We start from the raw sequence: 23,594 nt of genomic DNA on the forward strand, positions 1-23,594 counted from the left end.
TCAAGTGTGCACATTTATTCAATGACACATACTTCTGGAAAACAAAAACATAATGAAACACTTAGAATATAATCGATACATATCCATTCTTAAACCAGCAAATTGTACCACAGGTACAAACCTATCTTTATAGAGGTAAGGCTTTGGGTTAGTCTTCGATAATACTATACAATAATACTATACAATTCCATGCACCGTTGAGCCAGCTTTCTGTAATAGTACAGCATAAAAACACATCCCTGATTTTCCTTTTATTTTATATTGTTAAGACAGTGCAAGAAACAAGAAGCTAATCGACTTTCCATAGTGCAACAACCTAGTCCAGCTCTTGTGATGACATAACCACAACGCTAGAGGAATATAAACGGAGGTGCTTTTTTTCAAATCCACGAAGGCACAATTCACACCTTTTTTTGTACTTTCAGCCCAACACTCCAGAGCAGATCCTCTCTGCCTGAATCGGGCAAAGGGAAACATCAATCGGTCGACAAAACATTTGTAACATTCTTGTCCAATCTCTCTTCTCTGTTTAGGAATTAAGGCGCTCGTACTAAATGGTCACCTTCTGTGTGTGTGTCAGGCTGCTTTGTGTTCAAATGCAACCATCTTCGCAGGACTTGCACTGGGTGCAACAAATCTGCTGTGGACTTTGGTGGAACATCTGAGAACTTAGTTACCTTGTTAACTGTAAACACACTGAACAGATAGATTAGGTTTTCAAGGCTCCTGTTATCTGTATCTGTTTTTTATTAAAAAAAACAGTCAGCATTTGTTTCATGTACCATAACTCATGCCCAAACTTTCAAACAACCAGGCCTTCTGTGAATTTTCAAAACTATTTTTCTTAAAAAAAAATCCCTCCTCCGATACTTGAATGCACTGAACCCCCACTGCTGTGTCTTGCTGACATTAGAACAGGTTCGAACAGATTATCTCGTCTCCCACGTTCGTTTAAAAACATTTTTTTTAAAATACTCGAAGGAACTTGTCAGTGTAAAACTTTGCGAGCTGTTTGTCAAATGTCTGAGACACTTTCAGATATAAACCAGCAAGAAGACGTTAGTTGGTTGGTTAAGATAGGACAAAGATCCTGTGAGTGAATGGCCAGTTCCACAGTGAATCTTCACGTTCCCTGTCTCTGCCTGTCAAGTGGTCACACACCCAGCAAACTAACCATCTCGGAACCCGAACATCACAAGTGGTTGGTTCCTTTACGGTTTTTCTGTTTTGTTTTGCCCAGAAGCTCCAACCCAGGTAAACGCATTCTAGGCTTGATTTTTCTTTCTTTCATTCATCATGAAATAATAAAGTGTGCGGAGGGTGGGGGAATAAAAGAGCTCTCTGAAAGTTTATACGTTTTCGGTCACCTTTTGGCACTCGTACAGCAAACAGTCTGGAAGCGCACGGCAGGCTGATCGCAGCCACACTGATAAAGTCCCAGCATGGGCTCGACAGTGAAGTAAGCAGGGGGTGTCTGGAAGCAATTGGCACGCAGCAATCCCCTCTTGTCCTGCAGATAAATGAAGTTCAAGTTAATTTGGACAAACTCTCAGACCTGATGCAGTGCAAAATGATTCTCAGTATGTGGCAGATTTCCTTTCCCCAGCTTTCAGTCTTCCCACTTTCACTTCCACTGCCAATAGCAAGCTGTTTTGCACTATTAGGGCTCAAGTACCTGGGCTGACGGATCAAGACACGTTCTGTTTTAGCACTAGGAAGTCCTGAGTGTTCAGTACAGAGAGTATTAGCAAAATGTTCCTGAGAAGAAACAGACTGTCCCCCACCATGTAGGGCTACACACATCAAGCCATATACAATTAATAGAAATCACAAGCTGGTTGGGGGGTGGGGAGAAAGAAGTCGACCATTTGGCTTATTGAGGCCTTGCTGGTATTGTCGCCCCCCCATTGGAGTGATCTATACACTTAATATCAACAACAAGAAGATTCCATTTATTGAGCGTCTTTCACGTCGGGAGGACGTCCCAAGGCGCTGTACAGTTGGGTCAGGACCCGAGCATTGGGGGGAAATGGTCAGGGTGAGGGGAGGGAGCGAGGAGGGGGTAGATTCACAGCACTGTCCTCAGATCCCTTGTTCAAATAGTCATCCAATTCCTTTTTTTAATAAATGTTAACAGTCCTAGCATCAATTGCCAAGGAGGCAAAGCATTCAAATAACTCTCTGGGTGGAAGAAAATGTTTACCCTTTCCCCCCCCAACCCAAACAACTCTGTTGTAATTAACTCAGCACACACTGTCCCGTGAGCTGAGAAAAAGGCAGCTTTCAAATCCACACCAATTTTCAGAGCCACTGTGTAATCTAGTGCACTCTGTCACGGTGATGTTAGTAATTAAGACGTGCACAAACTGAAAGCCTCCCATGAGAGCTGGTCTAATTAAACATTTGGTGAAATCCAACAAGTAGTTCTTGGAAGTCGTTAAGTGGCTTAAGCTAGCAAAGAAAAATGGCCAGGAGAGCATGGACCAAAATAATTCCCTCTTCGCTTTGTATGTAAAATCCTATAATTAAATGCAGACGAAACCCAAAAAAAGGGGATCTACAAACTTCCAAAGGGAGATTTTGACGTGTAATATTTTCTCCTCCCAGCAGATGTGTCTGTTTACTCACCCGTAAACATCTATCTCCAGTAAATACTGATTCGCGTGTGTGTCACTGTGGCTTTGTTTAGATCAAAGGTGACCTCTGCTGTCCAGATCCACGTACTTCAACACCATTCCACTATCACTACACTATTATCACGAAATACTGCACACAGGTTAAGTGAGACGCTGAATGATAACACGTAAATTTGGTACAGAGCCTTTTACGTCAGGACGATGCTTCAAAGCACTTCATAGCATTTGCTGTAAAGTGTAGAGACTGCGTGTTTTATTCAGGCATTAATCATCCGTGGACCTTTTTCTTCCCCCCACCATCCCTCCCCCCACCAAAATTATTTTAAATAAGAGTGAAACAAACGTTCAGCAATTTCGACCTGAGGAATCAGCAATTGAGGAGCGAGAGGAATTCGACCTAACAAAAAGAACTCGCGCTTAGTACAAACTGGGCTGTAAAGCCATTGGTAGTGAAACTGGCAGAAGCTTTTACAACAAACACCCTGCGCCGTGACTGCAGTGAATGGGTGAACAATGAACAGACAGAGATTCAGCGCTGACTATGACCCTTCTGTTTGGACCAGTCTTGTGTTAGCTCGCACAGTTACCTATAATGTCCACGATGTGTAGCCTGAGTTCGTGCTGCAGCCTGTGGAGGGCTGAGGACAGAGCGCCAGAGGAATCCGTTGGCATTCTGATATTCTGCTTTACATCGTTAGACAGCGAGAGCCAGAGCTGCCCAAACTCTTCGGTGGAGAGTCTCAGCGGCCTGCAAGGCAGAGATGGAAACTAAGCCGGAGCCAAACTTCAATCTTCTAACAACAGGTTTGAACAAAATCCCTTTAGATCGATTTGCTTTATTTCACGTGATCAGAAGAAACCCCCATTCGTGAGCAATTCAATCGTTGAGTAAACTGGGGACCGTTTAAGGTAAAAGGTCAAGAGGATACAAGGAATAATTCACATGAGTCTTTACGTGCAGACACCCATCTCGGGAATCGGTTTCAAAAAGTACAGCATCTCTTTTGTTTGCTGAACTCTATGTAAGAAAGTGGCAGAAAGTGATCCGAACAAAAACGACACTCAAACATTTCTTCCGATTATTTAAAATCATCTCTCTCTCTGTGAAAATAGTTTCAAATAAAAGATTTTTCGTAAACCAGTTTCTCCAACTTCACTCACCCCTCCCTAAATTCAGGGTTCATGAGACAAAAGCAGGTGACCCCCCGCCCCCACCCACCCACACACAGATGTTACGTGATGTGTCTGTGGTGATAAAATCTAGACAAAACAGCACGTGACCGCCCCTTACCATCACTACACAGCTCTAAGCTGAAGCTCAGAATGATCCAAACTGAGAATATTAAAGCTCCACTTGCTTTGTTTTTAACAGTGATTTCAGTTACAGATGCTGTAGCAAACTGTTGGCGCTCCTACCACCACTGACCCTCCCCCCAAACTAATACTTTAAGATGAGACGGGTCACCTGCTTCATTACACTTCCCCAACTGTAAATCAACACACTAGATCGGAGCAGAAAAATCTGCTGCAGAACCAAACAAAATACAGGACTTACAGCCACAAAAGGACAAAAAAAATCAAAACACCAAACTGTTTGTTGTAACGTACTGTCAAGATCAATAGCTCTTTTAAGCCATGGAGACCATGGACTATCTTGTCTTGTACCTGATGAAATCGGTTAGTGACAGGCTCAGTGAGAACTCCTCCTGGGCAGACAGACGGGACTCCAGGTGGTAAACAACGTGACCCGAGAGTGCCACCTGCGTGCAAGGTTTCTCCATTCGCAGGCTGAGCTGGCAGCTGACTGTAGTCTGGGAATCCACCACCGCAAAGGGGAAGCGAGTGTCTTCGCACGCCTGTGTGACAAAGTAAATTAAACCCAGTGACTGAAACATTGACCGCACAGCGCAAGTACGCACAGTCATCATATCAAACACTAATAAAAACACGCCCAGGTGTAGTAGCCCAGCACGGTGCTATGCCAGAGGGGCAGAGTGCTGGCTGTAAAGAAAGATTCCACCACACAACGAGTTCCAAGATTAATAAGAGGAATCCCGTTTCGGAATTCAGGGCAAGTCTCGGAACCCCAGTCCAGAATTAAATCGTGAGAGACCGAGTTTCCGTGCGTCTGAGCGACATACTTCCAGTTCTTGGAAAGAGCCCCCATTTGCACTGGATTCCTTGTTAAAAACCTACGGGAAAATTAAGACCGACGTGCATGTGTGCGGAGCGGGAGGGTGAGAGGACAGATGGAGAGCTTTGCCTCAGCGAGAGGCCCCGATTATTGTACGGGAGAATCAAGGCCAGGCCACACGCTAACCGGCTTTTACCTGCAGTTCCTCGGTCAGCACAAAATGACCGTGACGTCAGTAAGCACGGAGCTGCTGTGGTTGGTGAGAAACAGGAGCGTCAGCAGGCAGTCCTCTTTCCAAACGCGGCAGGAGAACACGGCGACAGTCTCGTTGGCGCACACGTGGCACAGCTTGGAGTGCGCGTGCTCGGAAATCTCCACCGGCAGGTCCACCGCAGCCAGACCGGAGGCGGCTTCAGGGGTCAACACACTCAGCTCGGCGCTGCGAGGCTGTAGGATTTCGATATTTCCATCCGCAAACAGACCTGACGAGGAGTCCTCGGAAGCGGATGGAACCGCCTCGACAGCAGCAGAGTCCTTCCTGGGAACCCACGGTTTGGACTCCAGTGGATGCTCTCCAGACGCCAGTCTGCCTTTCCGTAAACTTTCCGCTTTATTTTCTTGGAAAGGGACGCAGTTTTCCAGAACGCCATTGTCTAGTAGGTTGAGAACTGGAGAGTGGGACGTAAGACCTGGCTTCTTTCCTTGGTTGTTCTGCCCCTCGGTCATCTTCGATTTCCTCTGAAATTTCTGAGTGGGGTTCTGAAGCTTTCCCATCTACAGGAAGTGCAGAAGTTTTTTTTGGTGTTTTTTTTATTAATATTAAAAAAATAAATCTGCACTTGGGCAAGACTTACCTCAGCTAAACAGCTTCGTTCTGCGGAGAACTTATTGATGCAAATAAGAATTTTACAGCCCCAATCAGAGTGGTGAAAACATTGCATGTTTTTGAGACGTTTAAGTTTGTATTGCAAACTTTACTTTATAAAAGTAAAGAAACACTACTCTTAATTGCATTTAACAAAGAAATACAATCAAGTCGTGTTAACTCGACCCTGGCTTAACTCGATCGCTTACTTAAGGGCATCATGCTGTTGATACCTCGGGCCGGCATTTCTTTGCGTACTTATACATAATTCGCCACTGGGACATTTTCCCTTGGAGCCACGAGTTATCAGGACTTTACTGTCGATTTTAGAGCTTTCGCAACTTCCCGAGTTAAGTGGCTTTGTACGATCACAGCGAACATAAGAGAAAGGGTATCTTCAGCATCTCTTCCTGCTCAGAATTAATCCAGTTTACGTCAAATATATATGCCCGAGATCCGGAGAGCCCCGTGCAGCCAGTGCACAAGAGCTCTCTGCTGGTAATACCCAGAATTGCAGCATTTTAATTCCCCGAGTACTGACGGATGGCAAGGTTACAACATGTTCGCTGTACACCCCGTGTCACAAGCATAAGACCAGGTGGATTTTCAGGCCTCTGTGTTAGAAGCGGCGCTGAAGGGAAATGCTGGCCATTCGAGGCGATCCATCGCGTGAAACTGAAAGGGGTGAATATTCCTTACCAGATTGACAGAGTTGTTCGATCCCAACCCGACGAACAGCGATGATGCCAGTTGCTGCTTCTCTTGTTCTTCTGCAGAGGGGGTGGCAGCGGGTTGTTCTGTCGGTTTACCCTCGGGAGCTGGGCTTGCTTTTCCCCCAGCCTCCTCCTTGGCCTCCCTCCTGCGAAGGTAACCCTCTTTTCCCCACACTTTTTTCACACCATCAAGCTTCAGGCTATTTGAGCTGAATAAGGAGGTTCAGAATTCAGTTCTAAGTAAGATCCCATTACAACACATTCATTGTATTATAATATGTCGTGCGCGCATGTGTGTGTGTGTGGGAAGGGGTCGCTTATTGGAGTGTGCACCCCAACGTCCATCTACCCAAGAAAAACTCTAAAATGCACACTAAAAGCTGTCTGTTTCACTAAAAAAAACACAGGCTTTTTCCCCCCCACACACTCTAAGTAAAATGGCCATCTTCTCCTCCCTTCTTTGCATAATAATTTGGTCACTCAATCCACAACTGTTTGTGGGACACTGCCATGTGCAATTGGCTGCTGCATTTCGCCCACAAAATATACGGTCAATTGACTTGACATTATATTCTGTAAAACGCTTTGAGACGTCTCGAAGTCGTGTTAAGGCCCAAAATCAAATGCAAGTATTATTATTAGTATTACTCAACCTCCATTCGGCAGCTACCCATAGCAGTGCAACTGAAGCTCTGAGATCTGGAGCTCAGCCCAAAGGGGCAAATGAACCATCCTTATCCCTCCCCGCTGCTTTCCTGGAATAAGTGCTAAATTACTATTTTCAGTGCCGCACTATGGTGACCGTCGCGTTGCAGCATAACAGAAATTCTTGTAATTAGTTATTGCAAAACTCGCAGTGTGTAATTAGAGAAGGCAGCCGGGAAGTGGATTGAGTGGTTTGCACCATTTGTTTGGTATTGGCGTTTCATTGACTTAACAGAGAATAATACAACACAGGAAAAGGCCATTCAACTACAGAAGCCCAATGCAGAGCAGCCAGACTCCAGGGAGATTCACCACTAGTCTCGTCTCCTCTCTTTCAGGGCACGTCTCTAAATGTACCTTTTTGACCATGCTTTCAACAACAACAAAATTACATTTATAGAGCGCCTTTCACGTCGGGAGGACGTCCCAAAGCGCTTTCGGTCATCTTTCACCTCTCCACCCTCCTGAGCTCTCTTGTAATTAAAAAAACCACTTACTCTTTTACTCCACCACCGTCTGTGCTGCTGCAGGACGGCTCCGAACAGAAGGACAGACCTGTTGGGGACTGGCGTCCTGCGGCACTAGAGGACTGAGGGCCTGCGACAAACGATAGTCCGTATGGTTCAAAGTTCAACACTGGAACAAAAGACCAAGGAAACTTGCAATGTATTTTACAGCAGAAACAACAGCACGTGCAAAACTGGAGAGGAATAAGTTTGGTTATTTAATAATAATCCTTGGCATTTGATCTACAACAACAACTAGATTCCATTTATAGAGCGCCTTTCACATCGGGAGGACGTCCCAAGGCGCTGGACAGTTGGGTCAAGACCCGAGCAGGGGGGAAATGGTCAGGGTGAGGGGAAGGGAGGGAGCGAGGAGGGGGTAGAGAGTCGAGAGGGGAGCTGAAGGCACGGTCAAAGAGAAAGGTCTTGAGACCGGCCTTGAAGGAGCAAAGGGAGGAGGCGGCGAAGGCACTGGGGGATGGAGTTCCAGAGCCTCGGGGCTGAGAGGCCGAAGGCCACCGATGGTAGGGCGGTTGGGGCGGGGGATGTGGAGCAGACCGGAGCCAGAGGAACGGAGGGTACGGGCAGGTAGGTAGGGGGATAGTAGGTCAGAGAGATAGGAGGGAGCGAGGCCGTGAATCACGTCGCCTTATCACGTCGTTGAGGCGTCTCAAAGCGCTTCACAAATGTACTGTCAAGTGAATTGACTTGTGTGTTTTGTGGGCGAAAAGTGGCAGCCAATTGCGCACGGCAGAATCTCACAAACAGTTCATAACAACAAAAAGTTTGACTCGCATCGCACAGCGTTACTGAGATAGGCTCATTCGGGAAACCAGTTTTCTGGAAGTTTATGTTAAGAAAAGCGGCTTCGAAGGTGACAATTCAACAACTTGCCAAATTCTAAGCCCTGGAACGCTAGCAAAACAGAATAAATCTTCATCCAGGCCAAATTCCTCCACCAAAGACACAGTCAGTGATCCAAATCAGTATTTGAATTCAATCACATAGACATTGCAGACTTTTACATGGATTTTGCCTTCCATCAATAATGCACAGGCTCTGGTGTGACGTTGATTGTATTTTGCATCGACAAATGTAGCCGACGAAATACAAACAAAAGCAAATTGGTTTTTTTCCCTGTAGCGAGTCCCAGTCGTTGAAGGTGACCCTTTTGTTCTGTAACTTGACTCGTTTAGTACCCAATTGATGATCCATCAACACACACCAGCCTCAAAGTAAAAAGAAAAGCCCAGTAGTGTAATATTCCTTCCTGAGCTCTGACCCCTCCATCTGTGGCCAAGGCATAGATGTGTAACACACATTAGTCTTAATATATCGCTTCCACCTGACACGGCGGAGGTACTGAGTTCCAGTTCCAATGTCAAGCAAAAGTACAGTACAGCAATTTTGTCCAGACTGATAATCCATTAGCTAACAGAGAAAGTGAGGGAAAGAGAGTTAAATGGGAGTGGGTGGTGGAAAGCTATCCTGTCAGTTAAGTGATTGATTCTCAAGAGGGTTGAAGACTTTTAAACACAAAAAAACGTATTACTGAAGTGGATGAAATGTAAATATCATCCACTAAATCCCAGCTACACATCACCTTTCCCTACTTTCTCTGAGTCAGGAACAGACCAGGCATCTCCCGCTCAAAGTCATCCCCAAGGCTGCGTCACTCATGTTTAAATCAATAACACTGTTACACAGAAAATAAGTTTCGTGAAAGGTCATCGCGCGTATTAATGTTGATCAATCGAGGGCGATTTGGCCCAGGATCGACAGCGAGAAAGGGTAAACTTGGACCACAGAGGCAGTAAATTAAAGTTTATGGCCACAGCACATCTTCAATAACGTCCAACTGCGAAGTAATTGAAGTGAATTGCGATCTGCCACTCAACGGAATTAACAGCGACGCTCGCTTCAACTAGGGTGGCAGCTATCCAACGGTGTTCAAAGTATTGGCGCCTTAAGGATTTTTCTGCAAGGGGCAGACAAAGGATGTTGCCTCTTACCGATGAAGCAATTAATGTGACAGAAAGGCTGCTCGAAGAGGGAGCTCGCGTCGAGACGTCAAAGTAAGGTGAGATGACGGGCATCATTTTACTGGAGCACATTAAACCGGCCGACTAAAGGTCAGAGCAATGTGTCCGCCTGCCTCCAGCTCAGAGAGGCAGGAAGAACCACATTCAATTCTTTAGCAGCCATAACAAGCAAGAACAGAACAAAAACCCTGCATTTCCAGCCTCGCTCAGGCCGAGTCTATATTAAGCGTCTGGGATGGCTGATTGAGTACCATTGTATGCGCTGTTGTACACAGTATTGTTCCCTAAAGCTTCCACCTCTGACGTCCTAGTAGAAGGCAAGCCGCTTACAATGAGAGTCATGCAGCAATGAGACTCAGAGGGTGACCGTTCCGATATTGAATGCTCCGAACAATTTAAGAGCACTCGATTCACTTTGATCTAAACTGCTGTAAGGTGTGCAACTAAGTGAGGACAGGATTTGGCTTGGGTGTCGAACCTTCCCTTTCTCTCTCCTCCCCCGACACCAAAACCGCATCAAATAATCCGCCAACAGCATGATGGAAAACTTAATGCCACATTTTGTTGCTTCGAATCGCTTTGCATTCAGCAGGCTATCAATAAAGATACTGTAAACCACCAGACTCAACTCCTCGACGCTCCAAAATAACAACCACCACGACAGGTTGCCCCCTGAACACAGGCAGCCTCGCTGCACGGGAAATTCAAGCAGTGGATTCAGTCGGCAGCGTTCGATATCGGTGCATGTGGAAGTGAATTCACAATCATTTCAGAAGCAGGACTTAATTTGAGATCCTTCACTTTAACCTCCAAGCCACACTCAGGTTCCTTTTAAGCTCCAGGGACTCCCCAGTCCACTTACTGCAATGCAGTTGCAAAGCATCTGTCAGGTCAGCAAATCTGATTCCAACAAACGATGCAGGACTGGTAACCCGGTCAAAACTTTGTCCTTCACGTATACCCTCGGACATGCAGCTCAATGGGGTGGCGGGAGGGTGGAGAAGCAAAGGACCCGAGCCAAAGGAAGCATCACTCCTGCTGCTAGCCTTAGCTGTGGTACGCACAGAAAATGGTGCATTTAGCAACCTAATATTCAGCTCGTTAAATAATAAAAACTCGTCGAGTCTCTGAATATTCGAGTGCACAATTTTGTGACAGAATCACAAAACTTGGGACTTGCAATCCAGGACCTGGACACTCTTCACAGATATTGCAGCAGACATATAAAACAGTAGAAATCTGCTCTCGGTAACCAAACTGACCTGCTGTTTCCGTCAGGTTCCCGTGAAAGCTAGGCTAGATTTTTAAATGGTTCAAATGCTTTTTGAAAAAAAAAAACGACACACGTTTGCTCACTCACCCTTCTCTTGGGACATTCGTTCTTCCTGCCGCTGGTGATGTGGCTTGTAAGGTGCAGCGCCACGACCCAGAGCTTCAGCAACGAAACCGTCCAGGAAGGACAGCGAAGCATCGACCTGGAGCCAGTGGAACAAGAGAACGTCACAATTTTGCACTTGTTTAGCTACGTTTCACGCAGAAGAACGACCAAGAAGGGAATGACTTAAATTGTCTCGGGAGGACTGTCGCGAGAGAGTTCCAGAGAGCAAGGACATTAAAGTGGCTGATAGCTTGCTGGTCAATGGGAGGATCAGAGGCCATGGGGCATGAAATAGGCCTGAGACAAGCTCTGTAGCTCTTGAAATAACATTTTTCTGATTGACAATTACACAGGATCTGAAAGGCAGTAAAAATCCTAGTGTATTGTCAATCAAACATTTTGATGAAACTATAACTGTGGCTTCGATTTCAAGAAGCCACAACCCTGTCATCTATACTGTACCTAGGTCAATTTCTGAGGGTAACTAGTCACACAACACTCACCACAGTGTCCTCGCAGCTTGCATCCAGACGTAAAACACTGTTCATCGTCTCTTTGTTCTCAACGAGTTGCTTCAACTCAAAAGCGTATTGTCTCAGACAAGAATCCATGGAACTGCTGTAGTTGTGGACAATTTTGGAGAGGAGGTTAGTGTTTACGGTCAATCGAAACAGTTTAGTGATTGCAGCCAGGATCCAAGCTTTGGTTTCTGAGCTCGTCGAGCTCTGTTCAAGTAAGCGCAGTAGTTTCTGTATGGTGTCTTCTGGTTTGACGTCAGTTTTGAGGTAGGAATATTCTCCCAGCACCTGAGAAATGTGCCACAACACACCATTCAGTGTTTTCACTCAGATTACCTCTTACCCCCACCCCCTCCAGTTAGCGTGAAACAAATTGGGTTGTTTTTTAAACTAATTGTTGCTACAATGCATCCAGAGCATTTAGATTACAATATCCCTGTGACACGAAAGTACAGGCACGTGAACCATAACTCTATTTACAGCTTAGGATAGGAAATTAGAAAATTCTACTTTGCGAGAAAGAGCTTATATTTTTATAGCGCCTTATCAAGTTGAAATCGCATATATTCTTATAACAGCAACTTGCACTTATACAGTGCCTTCCACGTAGGGTAGCATCTCAGTGCGCTTATAGTGCCTTATCAATTCAAAACATCCCAAAACGTGTTTCAAAAAGATAATTATTTTCAAATTCAGTGACTAAAGACCTTTCTCTTTAGAAACTAAAGAGATTTTCTGTAAGTGGCCCAAAAGCTTACTTTGCACTTTCAACGATTAACCTTACCCAGCTCATAACCTGCAGGAATCGCTGAGGGTAATGTACATTATCCTTTTCCAAAAGGGCAAGGTAAGAGTTCACTGCATAAAGCCTCAACGCTTTATCTTCTGCTTCATCCTCAAATCCTACAAGAAACAAAAATCAAATGATTGTTTTTTTAAAAAAATGTATTAGAAGTCTTAGCTTGACACTTGTAAACACTATTTGCAATGGTCTTCCAACGGGAGGGGAAATTAATCAAAAATTACTAACCTGCATAGTTCAACAATAATAAGCATTACAAAGTCAACAGAAGCATTACAAAGGTCACAGAAAGCCACTAGAACAATCTTGCTCCATCTACAGGCAGAGATCGAGACAACGGCGACGCCAACATTAAAACTATCTTCTAATTAGCGCGATTGCAGGAACCACTTGCAATGTACTTCAGAAACGGTGAACTGCAAACAACAGAAATTTAAACGTCTTGCCCCCGGCAGTGCGGGTTACAGCTGAACGAACGATTCCAAAACGCACAGAACCACACTGCTGGGTGAAGCCATATGGAACTATTCTTACAGCGCCATCACTTTCTTACCCACCTTCAGCAAGCAGTCTCAGAAAGTTGTTTGGGATGTCTGGCTGTATTATGTCTCCCCCAACTGAGAACACTGCATTCATGGTTTGTATAAACCATTCGTTATTGGGGGCATATGTTTTGTGGTCGTCAAGGACAAATAATATCAAACCAGAAGAGACATTCAAGCAGCCAAGTCGTACACAAAGTGATATGGGAGAAGGTACTGCCTGTATAAAATATTAGTGCTGTACTGTTCTGCATTTCAGGCTTTGAAAACGATAAGAGCTGATCCTTAGCTTCAGGCCGGGTTACAAAGCGGCCAAATAGAGGGCTTCAGAAGACAGGAAACCTTCCTTTTTTAGGTTGATTTGGCTGATATTGCTGAAAGGGCGATAATGCACTCAGCAGAGAATTGAGCCCTCCCAGAGAGACCTGGACGTGATGAATCAAAGTAAAATCTAATTAATCCATTTACTCTGTGGGACACAATTTAGGTCAGTTTTTTAATGATCGAGATATCTCTAGGCATCGAACCGTGAAGACCATAATATTATTCACGTGGGGGAACTTTCATTTTCACTGGTGCAAATTACAGGCATCAGCAAGTGTGAAAGGATTGACGCATTTGCAGACCAGAAGCGCTCTGAGACAAGAACACTCTGAGGCAACAACTATCCCGTTATAGAAAGGACATCATAGCCATGATTCACAGGGATAATACCAGGACGAGAGGTTGGTCGGGCTTGCTTGGATTTGATAGCAAATTAATAAAAGTCAATATTTGATGGCTGATTCCTCAGTAATGGCGTCTCGTGAGGACAAAGGTAAGCCATAATGCAGTGCAAAAAGGATATTTTTCAGCCAGTTCCGCTACTTTACCAACTAAACTGATGGTGACGTATTCGTCTTTGCTTTGCCTCAGGTAGTCTAGCATTTTTTGCGCTATGACGGTCACATTCTGCCCGTTAGTGATTCGATACAGCAGCTCCAATGTCTGTAGAAAAGACAGAGAGAAAAAAAATACAGCGAAACAGCAGGAGAGCAAGACTGAAACCAGGAGTCACGTAAAGCTGGCAAGCAATCAGATTTAACAGGATTAAGTGTCCAAGCAACTGCTGTGCGCAATTGACTGCCATGTTCCACCCACAAAATACAGTCAATTCACTTTGCAGTATAGTCTGTGAAGCGCTTTGAGACGTCTCGAAGACGTGATAAGGCACTATATCAAATGCGAGGATTATTTTTTACAAGCACTTTCCACTCACCGGAAAGGATCATTTCACCTCTCTTTATCTAAATGGGTTCAGAAAACTCAGTTGGAAAAACAAATTAAATATTAGGGGCTTGGGAAGGATAATCCAATTAATGAGTCTCCTGCCCCAACCCTCCCCATTTTGATACTCACATCATGAGATACAGAGCCTTTCCATCGGCATTATTACACGAGCAACGTCTCACAAATTTACAGCACAGAAGTAGGTCATTCATGCCTCTTACCTCTCGCTTTATAATGGGATCAGGGTGATCCAGGCAGTCAATTATCGTCATCTGATGTTGAAGTACGAGATTCAAATCTTGCTGGATTACATATGTAAGTGCTTTTAACCCTATAGAGTGTTACAACGCAAGAGTGGACTTAGATTTCACTACTACTGAATACAAAAATCAACGCAAAGTCATTGCATGTGAAATCCTCACCTAAGTACTTCAGGTTGTTTTTGGGGGATAAGATAAATTTGCCATTGCACTTGGCTGCTTTCTCCAGCAGGTCGGATTTCGGGTGAATGGTATAAACCGTCTGTATGCACTCGAACAGAATAGCTGGGGAATAAAAACAAACAAAAAGCCACAAAAGAGAACATGTAAAATAAAAATTACGAGCAAAAAACAAATTCTTGCAACATCTATAAGATTGTGCCGAGTAGCAGAACAATCCACGCACTTTGGACAGCTTGCATTTTGGGATTACATAGTCAAACGATTCCCAATGTAATATTTGGGTTGACTTCTGACGAAGGGTCGTGGACCAAAACGTTGACTCATTTCCTTTCCCCATAGATGCTGCCTGACCTGCTGAGTGTTCCCAGCAGCTTCTGTTTTTGTTCCCAATTTAATATTACTCTCCCCACCAAACCCAAAAAGGGCAAGTTTCCATTTGTTGGATCTGAGACAAAGATATTTTCCAACTGCCGCAAAATAAGGACGTCGCACTACACAGTGCTGACGCTCTCAGGCTCGAGTGTGAACGTTTTCCACTTTGGGTCCCAGATTCACACAGCATTGTGTCCTCTTGCACTGGCTTCTACAAACTACTGTGGACAGCAATCTACCTACCGTATGTTATGTTGTGGTTCATCTCAGCTCTGCGCAAGGACTCATCCAAAACATCGTACATAAGCTCGCTCGTTCTGTGAAAATACCACACAACGCACAACGATTAGGGATGAAGTTAAAAGTTCTCATTGCTGCATTTAATCATTAGGAACACAGGAATATCGAGGGATGGAAAAGACCATTTTGCTAAGGCTGGCTGGGAATAAAACCTTCACTATTCTCTCTCATACTCCTTGATGGATTTATTCACCAGATAACTATTACATTTCCTCCTGAATTTGTGGACATCATCTGTCTCCACTGCCTTCCAGTTCATTCTCCCCATACAGTAGTTTAAAACTAAAGTGTGAACCTACGCCCCTTTTTTCCACTCCTTTAAAAAGATCTCCTCTGAGATGCCATTTTTTGAGGCTGAAGAACCCCAGCTTATCTACTCCTTCCTCATAGCTCATCCTTCTAACACCAAGGATCATCCTCACTGCTCTCCTCTGTAGCGATGGATTAACATTAGAGTATGACTTACCTCTGATCTTCCTTTCCCAGTAATCGTAAAATGTTCAGCAGTTGTATCTGCAGCCACGGTGCTGGCACGCTGTGGTAGTTGAAATCCACGGCAAGCTTTCCTCCAATCACTTGCTTGAGAATGGTTACGAAACTCCCTGTTAAATCTTTATAACCTTCCGGGTTTTCCTAGAATTCGAGAATTAAACAGAGGGATAATAAAACCATAAGCGTTTTTCCTTCTTATCTTAACGGTTTCAAAAGTTGATAACTCTTGTAGCTAGTTCATTGCTGCTTTGAAATGCTAATTTCTCACTGAAAAAAATACCTTAATCAGCAGCAGGTAGATGTGAAGAGAGGCAGCCATGACTCCTGGGTCCCTGTCGCACAGAGCTTTCCTAAACTTGTCATGAATGTGCTGGACTTGATTGGGAGCAATAAGATAAAACTTGTGCAGGGCGAGGACTGCCTTTCTTCTGATTATTTCTCTGTGAAGAGGAGGGGGGGTGGGGATGGGAGGTTGTTTTTTTAGAACACACATTGAAATCGCCATTCAGAGAGATAAACAATATCACACCTTCATCACAGGTAATAATAATAATCCTCGCATTTGATATAGAGCCTTATCACGTCATTGAGACGTCTCAAAGCACTTCACAGAATATACTGTAAAGTGAATTGACTGTGTATTTTGTGGGCGAAACAATCCTTACAAATCGGTTACTACAGCTGGATCTAAACTGGATAACAGAGGCCACCCCTTTGCATTGCTGGAATATCGTGGCCATTCTCAGATAGCAGACTAATAGCACTAGCAGACCCGAGATTACATTTGCTGCTCCACAAGATGTGCTATAGAGCAGTTCAGCTTCTTCCGACTGAAGAGCTGAGATCATTTCAAGCCCTGTTTCTAAACCGTCAAGTGGGAATTGTAACAAATGCAGAATGCATTTCATGGTGTGATCCTGATCCACTCCTTTGATGAAACAGGCCCTTATTTTTCCATTCTTGACCACTAAAATGTGTTGATCTTTTTGTTACACTCCCACCACAGGATTTTACGATTATAAGGACAAAACGAAAAGATCACTATTTTTAAGATGAGACTTTCTCCTCTCCCATTTCCCAATAATCGCCCTCTCTACTTTGCTTTGCTTACTTAGAATGCAGTAGTTTCTCTTCAACCAGAGGAAGGACGGCCGGGATCATGTCAGGTGGGAAAATCTGGCTGGCAACTGTCAGAGCCATGCAAACCTCAAGCAGGTTAGAGCTCTGTAGGTCCTGTGGGAAAGTAAAATATTCAGCAATGAAATGAATAACAAGTGTGCGAGTCTCTTATGCAGCTTTGTGTCCCAAACACATACACCACACGCACACACACACCACACACACACCCGGTTGATTAATATTTGAAGGTTAAACGGTTTAGCTCCTATAGCTAAATATGAAAGCACAGACTTGCTAGTTCCATTTGAATGATCTCACGCACTCTTTAACTTCACCTCCACACAGTACAAGACATTTAGAGTTTTCTAAGATGTCACTTTATAACTTACCCAGGCTTAATTTTCTAGCAATTAATTTGATAAGAAAACCACGGAGCAGACAATGGATTACAAATCCAATACATTTTGTGACTTCTTACCTTCAGGACTGTGTTCACCAGTAGAAGGAGCAGTTCGTGGCTTTCATTGAGAAAGAGCGACACAGCTAAATAGCCTGGTGTAACAACACAATGATAAGATTGAACACATAAAATATTTATGTTTCATTTTCTCCATTACTTCCCAACACATCTACCTTATTCCGCCATTGAAGGCAAGATGAAGGATCTCAAAGACAATCAACTGGGGGATAGGGAACTGGACGAGAATAGAGACAAAGGGTTTGTGGAGCTTGGTGCATGTGAGGATGCAGGCTGCAAGCTCTGGAGAATCTGAAGCTTGTAAGGGTTGGAGCCTTGGACAAATCAAGTCTAGAGGTGACACAAGAACGGATGAGGGTTTCTGCAGCATTGAGGGTTGAAGTAGTTGAGGGGAGGACAATGTTTCAGAGATGGACGAAAGTAGACTTGATCGGATCGCACTTGATAAAATGTTTAAAAGAGAGTCGAGGGTCAAACAAATGCAGTGGGTACTGAATATCAATCAGGAGCAGAAACCTTAGCGATTCCTCACTTCCCTAGCTTGTGGGTACTGAAAATAAATGTAGCATGCCTACCGCTAACCTGGCTGAGATCACATACACAAACTGGGTTCTTCCTGCTTGGTACAGCTCAGCACTCACTGAGCCATCAGGTTTGCTGCACAGGTTATTTACACTCAAAGTGACACGTTCACCAACAAGCAAAATTATTCAGCAGGACATACCAACTCTCTTTTCCATCAGGCTGCCTTGCTGAGCTAACTTAATAGCATGTATGTATCCAAAGGAGGCCTCGTAACCCAGCATTTCGCAGTAGATGAGTCTTACCATGCACTGCCTCATCTGCTTCTGCAACGAGAAAGCAAAGACATAACACAAATATAACACACTGACTGAATGCTGCTGGAGGATAAATAAAAAGTGCAAATGCATTCCCGACGGAGAGACACATCTTTTTATCTCTCTCGCTCACGCAGATCGACCCAGTCTGGATTCTCGGCATTTGTTTTTGTTTAACACTGGATGTGGCTTTTACGTGAAAAGACGGGTGGATGCCTAAACCGTAACTGTTGGGAAAACTCCCTTCTCTTTTGGACTAGTGTCACGGGATCTTTAACATCCACCGGAAAAAAAACAGGCAAGACCTCAGTTTAACGTTTGATCCAAAGGACGACATCTCCAACAATACATTGATCCACTTTATCAACCAAAGCAATGAGCAATCTTCCAAGGAGCGGCATGAAACTACAACTTTCTGATCCAGAGGCAAAAACGCTACCAGGTGAGCCGGACTGACCACCCCCACCCCTCCACCCTAAGCCATTCCCGACGTGAAAAGCGCTATATCAAATGCAAGGATTATTATTATTATTATTATATTATTAATTTCTTCCCAGCGAAAACGCAGGTGGGGGGGGGGGGGGAAAAAAAGCTCTGAATTCTCACCAATGATGTGGAAGGAGATGAAACTTGTTCTTTTAAGGCAGCTAATTCCTTCTTTATCAATTTCTCCTCATCCTAAAAGCAAAATACCAAACGTTAAGTGAGATGGGGGGGGGGTGGAGGAGATCGAACCCCAGTCACGGTCAGAAAACGAGCGGTTCCAAAACGACGGCTTTCTCAAATAACCCGAGAGGGAAACGGGGTTCACACGGCAAAATAAGAATCGCGGGGGGGTGAGCGATTGAGGTTTAACATGAAGGTCTAAAGCGTTCCGGGACACTTCCCAACGTGAAGACCGCTGTGTGATTGGAAGCTGTGTTGTTAACAACAACAACAACAACAACAACGGCAACCACCTGCGCTTATAAACGCTCCCCCTCACACAGAGTGGGGTCTGGGGAGAGCTCTGCTTGACAGTGGCGGAGGGAGCACGACTCCGAGCCGGGGGGGGAGTGCCCGAGGGCACAGTTGGTCGGTCGGTCGGTCCAAGAGGAAGGTCTTGAGACGTGACCTGAAAATGGGGAAGGAAGGAAGGGGGGGGGGGGGGGGGGGGGGGGGACAGAGGGAGAATGTCCCAGAGTTTAACGTCTCAACTGAAGGACAGCACCACACCCCCCCCACCCCCAGCACCACCCCCCCAGCCCCACACACCCCCCCAGCACCACCCCCCCCCCCCCCCCCCCCCCCCCCCCCCACACCCCCCGCCCCACACCCCCACCCTCCCCCAGCACCACATCCCCAGCCCCACACACCCCCCCAGCACCACCCCCCACCCCCAGCACCACACCCCAGCCCCACACCCTCCCCCAGCCCCAGCCCCCCGCTGGCTGCCCCCCCCCGGCCTGGCCCCCGGTACCTGCTTGGACGCCAGGTCGGTGAGGCCGCGGATCAAGGCCCCGAGCCTGGAGGAGGCGGAGAGACTGGCGCCGCCGCCGCCGCCCCCCGACCCGCCCGAGGTGTCCAGAGACAAGAGGCTCGGCAGCGCCGACAACGTCTTCTCCATGACATCGCTCATGGTGGGGCACAGAGAGACAGACAGAGAGAGAGAGAAGGGGGTACGTGTGGGGGTGGAGGGGGGGAGAGGGGGGGGAGAGCGCGGCGGCTCTCCGCCTCACGCCATCTTAGGCCGAGGCCGGATATCCGGTGCCGAGGCCGCGCGTGCGCAGACTCCCCCCCCGCGCGGTGACCCGCGTCTGCACTGCACTGCACTGCACCGCCCGCGCCCTGACCAGCAGAGGGCGCCCCCCGGCCCCGCCCCCCGGGACAATGCGATCAGTGGGGGGGGTGTTGCCCCCCAATCCCATCTGCCCCCACCACCACCTCTCCCCCCCTCCCCCCCACCCTCCCCCCCCACTACCTCCCCCCACCTCCTCCCCCCCACCACCTCCTCCCACCCCTCTCCCCCACCCTCTCCCCCCCCTCCCCTCCTCCCCCCCCCCACCTCTCCCCCCCCTCTCCCCCCCTCCTCCCCCCCCACTACCACCCCCTCACCTCTCCCCCCCCTCCCCCCTCTCCCCCCCACCCCTTCCTCCCCCCACTACCTCCTCCCCACCACCTCCTCCCCCCCACCCCCTCTCCCCCCCCACCCCCCTCTCACCCCTCTCCCCACCTCTCTCCCCCCACCCCCCCCCCCCTCTCCCCCCCTCCCCCCACTCTCCCTCCCCCCACCTCTCCCCCCCCACCCCTCTCCCCCCACCTCTCCCCCCAACTCTCCCTCCCCCCACCTCTCCCCCCCCCACCCCTCTCCCCCCACCTCTCCCCCAACTCTCCCTCCCCCCACCTCTCTCCCCCACCCCTCCCCCACCACCTCTCCGCCCCCCACCACATCTCCCCCCTCCCACCCACCTCTCTCCCCCTCCCACCCCCACCTTTCATTTTTTTTTCACCCCCCCCCCCCTCCCCATTTTTTTGTTAAAAATTTTTTTTAATAAATCATTCGTTCAATCAATGAAAGAAAAGAAAAGAAAAGAAACATCTTCGCATGGATGGAGATGCGCAATTGGGGGGAAAACCAAAACCCACCGGAAAGCTATTCGGTTCCCCCCCACCCCCCCCCCCCCCCCACCTCACCACCACCCACCAAAAAAAATACCCCCCCCCCCCACAAAAGAAATAAGACGGTCAATTCACTTGCCCGTGAAGCGGTTTGAGACGTCTCAATGACGTGATAAGGCGCTGTATCAAATGCAAGGGTTATTATTATTTATTTTGTTTACGCTGGGGGTGGGGGGGGGGTGGGGGTGAGGGGGGGTGGGGGTTAGGGGGGTGGGGGTTAAGGACTTTCCTTCTTTTCTTCCATCCTTTCCCCCCCCCCCCTTCCCCTCCCCCTTTCACTTGAGTGAAACAATGCCAAAGCACAAAGCACTCGCACAAACCTGGACGGACGCCTCGTGCTGTGGCAGCAACAACAGAATGATTCGCGCTCACACTGCGCCCTTTTAAAGCTTCAAAGCGATCCGTGGCGGGAGGTTATCGAGAGGAGGCGACGGGATGGGCAGGAGGTCAATAATGTAGGATCTTAAAAAGGGTCTTGAAAGCAGAAGGAGCGCGAGGCAGAGTGTGTCAGGGAGGGGGTTCCAGTGAGCGGAGACAAAGTGGTTGAACGCTTACCCGCTGACTTGGGAGTCAGCAAAGTGGTGGGGGAGCGGGACGGCATGAGATCACAGAGGTAAGAGCAGGGCAAGGACACGGAGGCGTTTGAATGTTAGAACAAGAATGTTGAAGTCAGCCCTCTGAGGAATAAGGGCGGCACTGGAATACTCTACCGGAATACAAAACCTGAAGGCAGCATATACTCACCAGTGACGTTAGGTGGCTTCGACCTTTGGTGACGTTCAAGCCCAGACACGGGGTAAGGTGGGAGACGGGAGCACGACTTAGCCCCGAGGTTTCTTTGTCGCTGATGAAAATTCATTAGAAACCTTTAATAAATGACGGCGATTGTGAGACACTACAATTATAATAGTAAGGCACAGAACTTCAAATCATTGCTCATTGCTGACAGCATAATAATAATAATAATAATAATAATAATCCTTGCATTTCATATAGCGCCGTATCAGCATTTTTGAGTCTTGCCATAATGTCTACCTGGTTTATCATTTTAATTCAATTTTCTTGCAAAGTACAAACTGTATAAGGTCAAGAGACTCTCAGCCGATGGCTAGCTTACACCCTTGCTATTTTTCCTACCACACTTTAATCAATATAAAAACAATAAGAATCCATGCACGTGATACAGCGCCTTTCACAGCATGTGAAACACTAAAGTGTAGTGACTTTTGTAAGCAGCCATTTTGTGCACAGCCTGCGTCCCACAAACAACCATGAAGCCAATGATCAATTTTATCTGGGGGGAAACTCCATTCTCTTGTCAATTTGGCCATAGAGACCCATATCAGGGGGAGAAAATCTATTAATTATGCAACCACCTTCCATGAGATCTTTACCAAACGTTCAAACAAGAGAAATGGTTCTCAATTTTAATGTCTCATCCAAAAGACGGCACCACTGGCAATGCACTGTGTTGTCTAGATTGTGAGTTCAAACCCCCTACATGGGTCAAAGGCAAGTAGGTTACCAACTGAGCCAGGCTGGGGATGGTAATGCTTGGCTGTGCATTTGGTTTACCCATATATTTATCAACATTAATTGCCAACGTGTCATTCATCTGCCCTGTTATATGGATAGTGGAGCCCTCATCACAAGCTCCATTTGCCTTATGATGAATTCCACATACCCTAATCCATTATCAAATCCAATTTATTCCAAATTACTTGCTTTCAGAGTAGATTTTGTTTTGTTTTTTTGTTTGATGAAACCGCATCTAATTCCCGCTTTGCTTTGAATTGGACCGGAAGGCATTTGTAAGGATGAGATTAATGTCCGATATTTAGTCCTGTTGTTAATGGACTCTTACAGTGGAAAAAAAATTACGTGACATTTTTGCATGGCCATAGAGACCCATATCAGGGGGAGAAAATCTATTAATTATGCAACCACCTTTCATTAAAGAGACAGCACTTAAAGTGCTGATATTTTCAGTACAAAGGTTGGGGCTAAATGTGTTACTGAAAGGAAGGCGCGTTATATAAGTGGTTATATATAATATGAGTTCCTCTGGTTTGAGTGCTTTACACCGCCTTTTGTAACTGAGTGAGGTAAGAGGGATCCCGTTTGACGGATAATCGAGTGGAAAACAATGAAAGGAGAAGAGGAAAATCTCTCCCTACGTGTCTTTCATCAAGGCCAGATCGTCAATGAAAGTGGGTCGCATTTTATTCCTTCAAAGAAGTTGGCGAATTTCACTGGGGTGGTGGGTGGGGGGGTGGGGGGTGGGGGTGGGGGTTGGTTTTGTTGCTGTTGTCGTCGTCGTGTGTGAATGTGGAGTGACGCAGGTTTGAAGTGGGTTTGACGCACGTGGGAGTGGATTTGCATGGAGTCCATCCTCCTGCCAGGTTGTCAAGAAGCCCCATTCTCTCTTCGATCGCACAGAGGCAGAGAGAGCTAACTGCACACACAGCCACACACACACACACACACACACACAGAGCCGAGCCAAGCCAAGCCAAGCCAAGCCGAGCCACTCTGTGTCTGTATCGCTCTCCAAGGTACTGAAAGCTTCACATCTCTCCCCAGCAGACGAGAGAGACGCCAGGACTCGACTCAAGCACAAAGGACAACCTCTTGAGAAACATCCACACACACACACACACACCGCAAAACAGGGGGAAGGAAAAAAAAAAGCACCTCTTTCTCTCTTTCTGTCTCTCTCTCTCTCTCTCTCTCTCTTCTTCCTCCTCCTCCTTGCAGACTGCTTTCTGGAGCCATGCCTGGCA

The 23,594-nt window shown here is 46.5% G+C and overlaps 1 protein-coding gene across 1 annotated transcript; it reads right to left on the minus strand.

Moving 5' to 3' along the window:
* Positions 1 to 19,779, minus strand: ap4e1 (adaptor related protein complex 4 subunit epsilon 1). The gene is made up of 22 exons (XM_042344018.1): positions 19,613 to 19,779; positions 18,760 to 18,831; positions 18,039 to 18,162; positions 17,315 to 17,388; positions 16,829 to 16,950; positions 15,998 to 16,157; positions 15,692 to 15,858; positions 15,169 to 15,242; positions 14,533 to 14,655; positions 14,332 to 14,441; positions 13,689 to 13,828; positions 12,857 to 12,969; positions 12,282 to 12,400; positions 11,483 to 11,785; positions 10,962 to 11,076; positions 7,551 to 7,689; positions 6,335 to 6,557; positions 4,986 to 5,544; positions 4,588 to 4,637; positions 4,302 to 4,492; positions 3,224 to 3,384; positions 1 to 1,510 (listed from the first exon to the last, which is right to left on the minus strand). The coding sequence occupies exons 1-22, from the start codon at positions 19,769 to 19,771 to the stop codon at positions 1,350 to 1,352; spliced, it is 3,459 nt and encodes a 1,152-aa protein (XP_042199952.1). The 5' UTR covers positions 19,772 to 19,779; the 3' UTR covers positions 1 to 1,349.
* Positions 19,780 to 23,594: the final 3,815 nt, after the last annotated feature.

This window comes from Callorhinchus milii, unplaced genomic scaffold (genome assembly GCF_018977255.1).
Source record: "Callorhinchus milii isolate IMCB2004 unplaced genomic scaffold, IMCB_Cmil_1.0 Scaffold26, whole genome shotgun sequence".
Lineage (NCBI taxonomy): Eukaryota > Metazoa > Chordata > Chondrichthyes > Chimaeriformes > Callorhinchidae > Callorhinchus > Callorhinchus milii.

Excerpts from the sequence above, each read along its gene's own strand:
- ap4e1 (XM_042344018.1), bottom strand. The coding sequence starts at position 19,771 with ATGAGCGATGTCATGGAGAAGACGTTGTCGGCGCTGCCGAGCCTCTTG. Across the intron at positions 18,163-18,759 it reads CATCTCCTTCCACATCATTG|AAGCAGATGAGGCAGTGCAT; the intron begins GTGAGAATTCAG and ends TTCTCGTTGCAG. Across the intron at positions 16,951-17,314 it reads TGGTGAACACAGTCCTGAAG|GACCTACAGAGCTCTAACCT; the intron begins GTAAGAAGTCAC and ends ACTTTCCCACAG.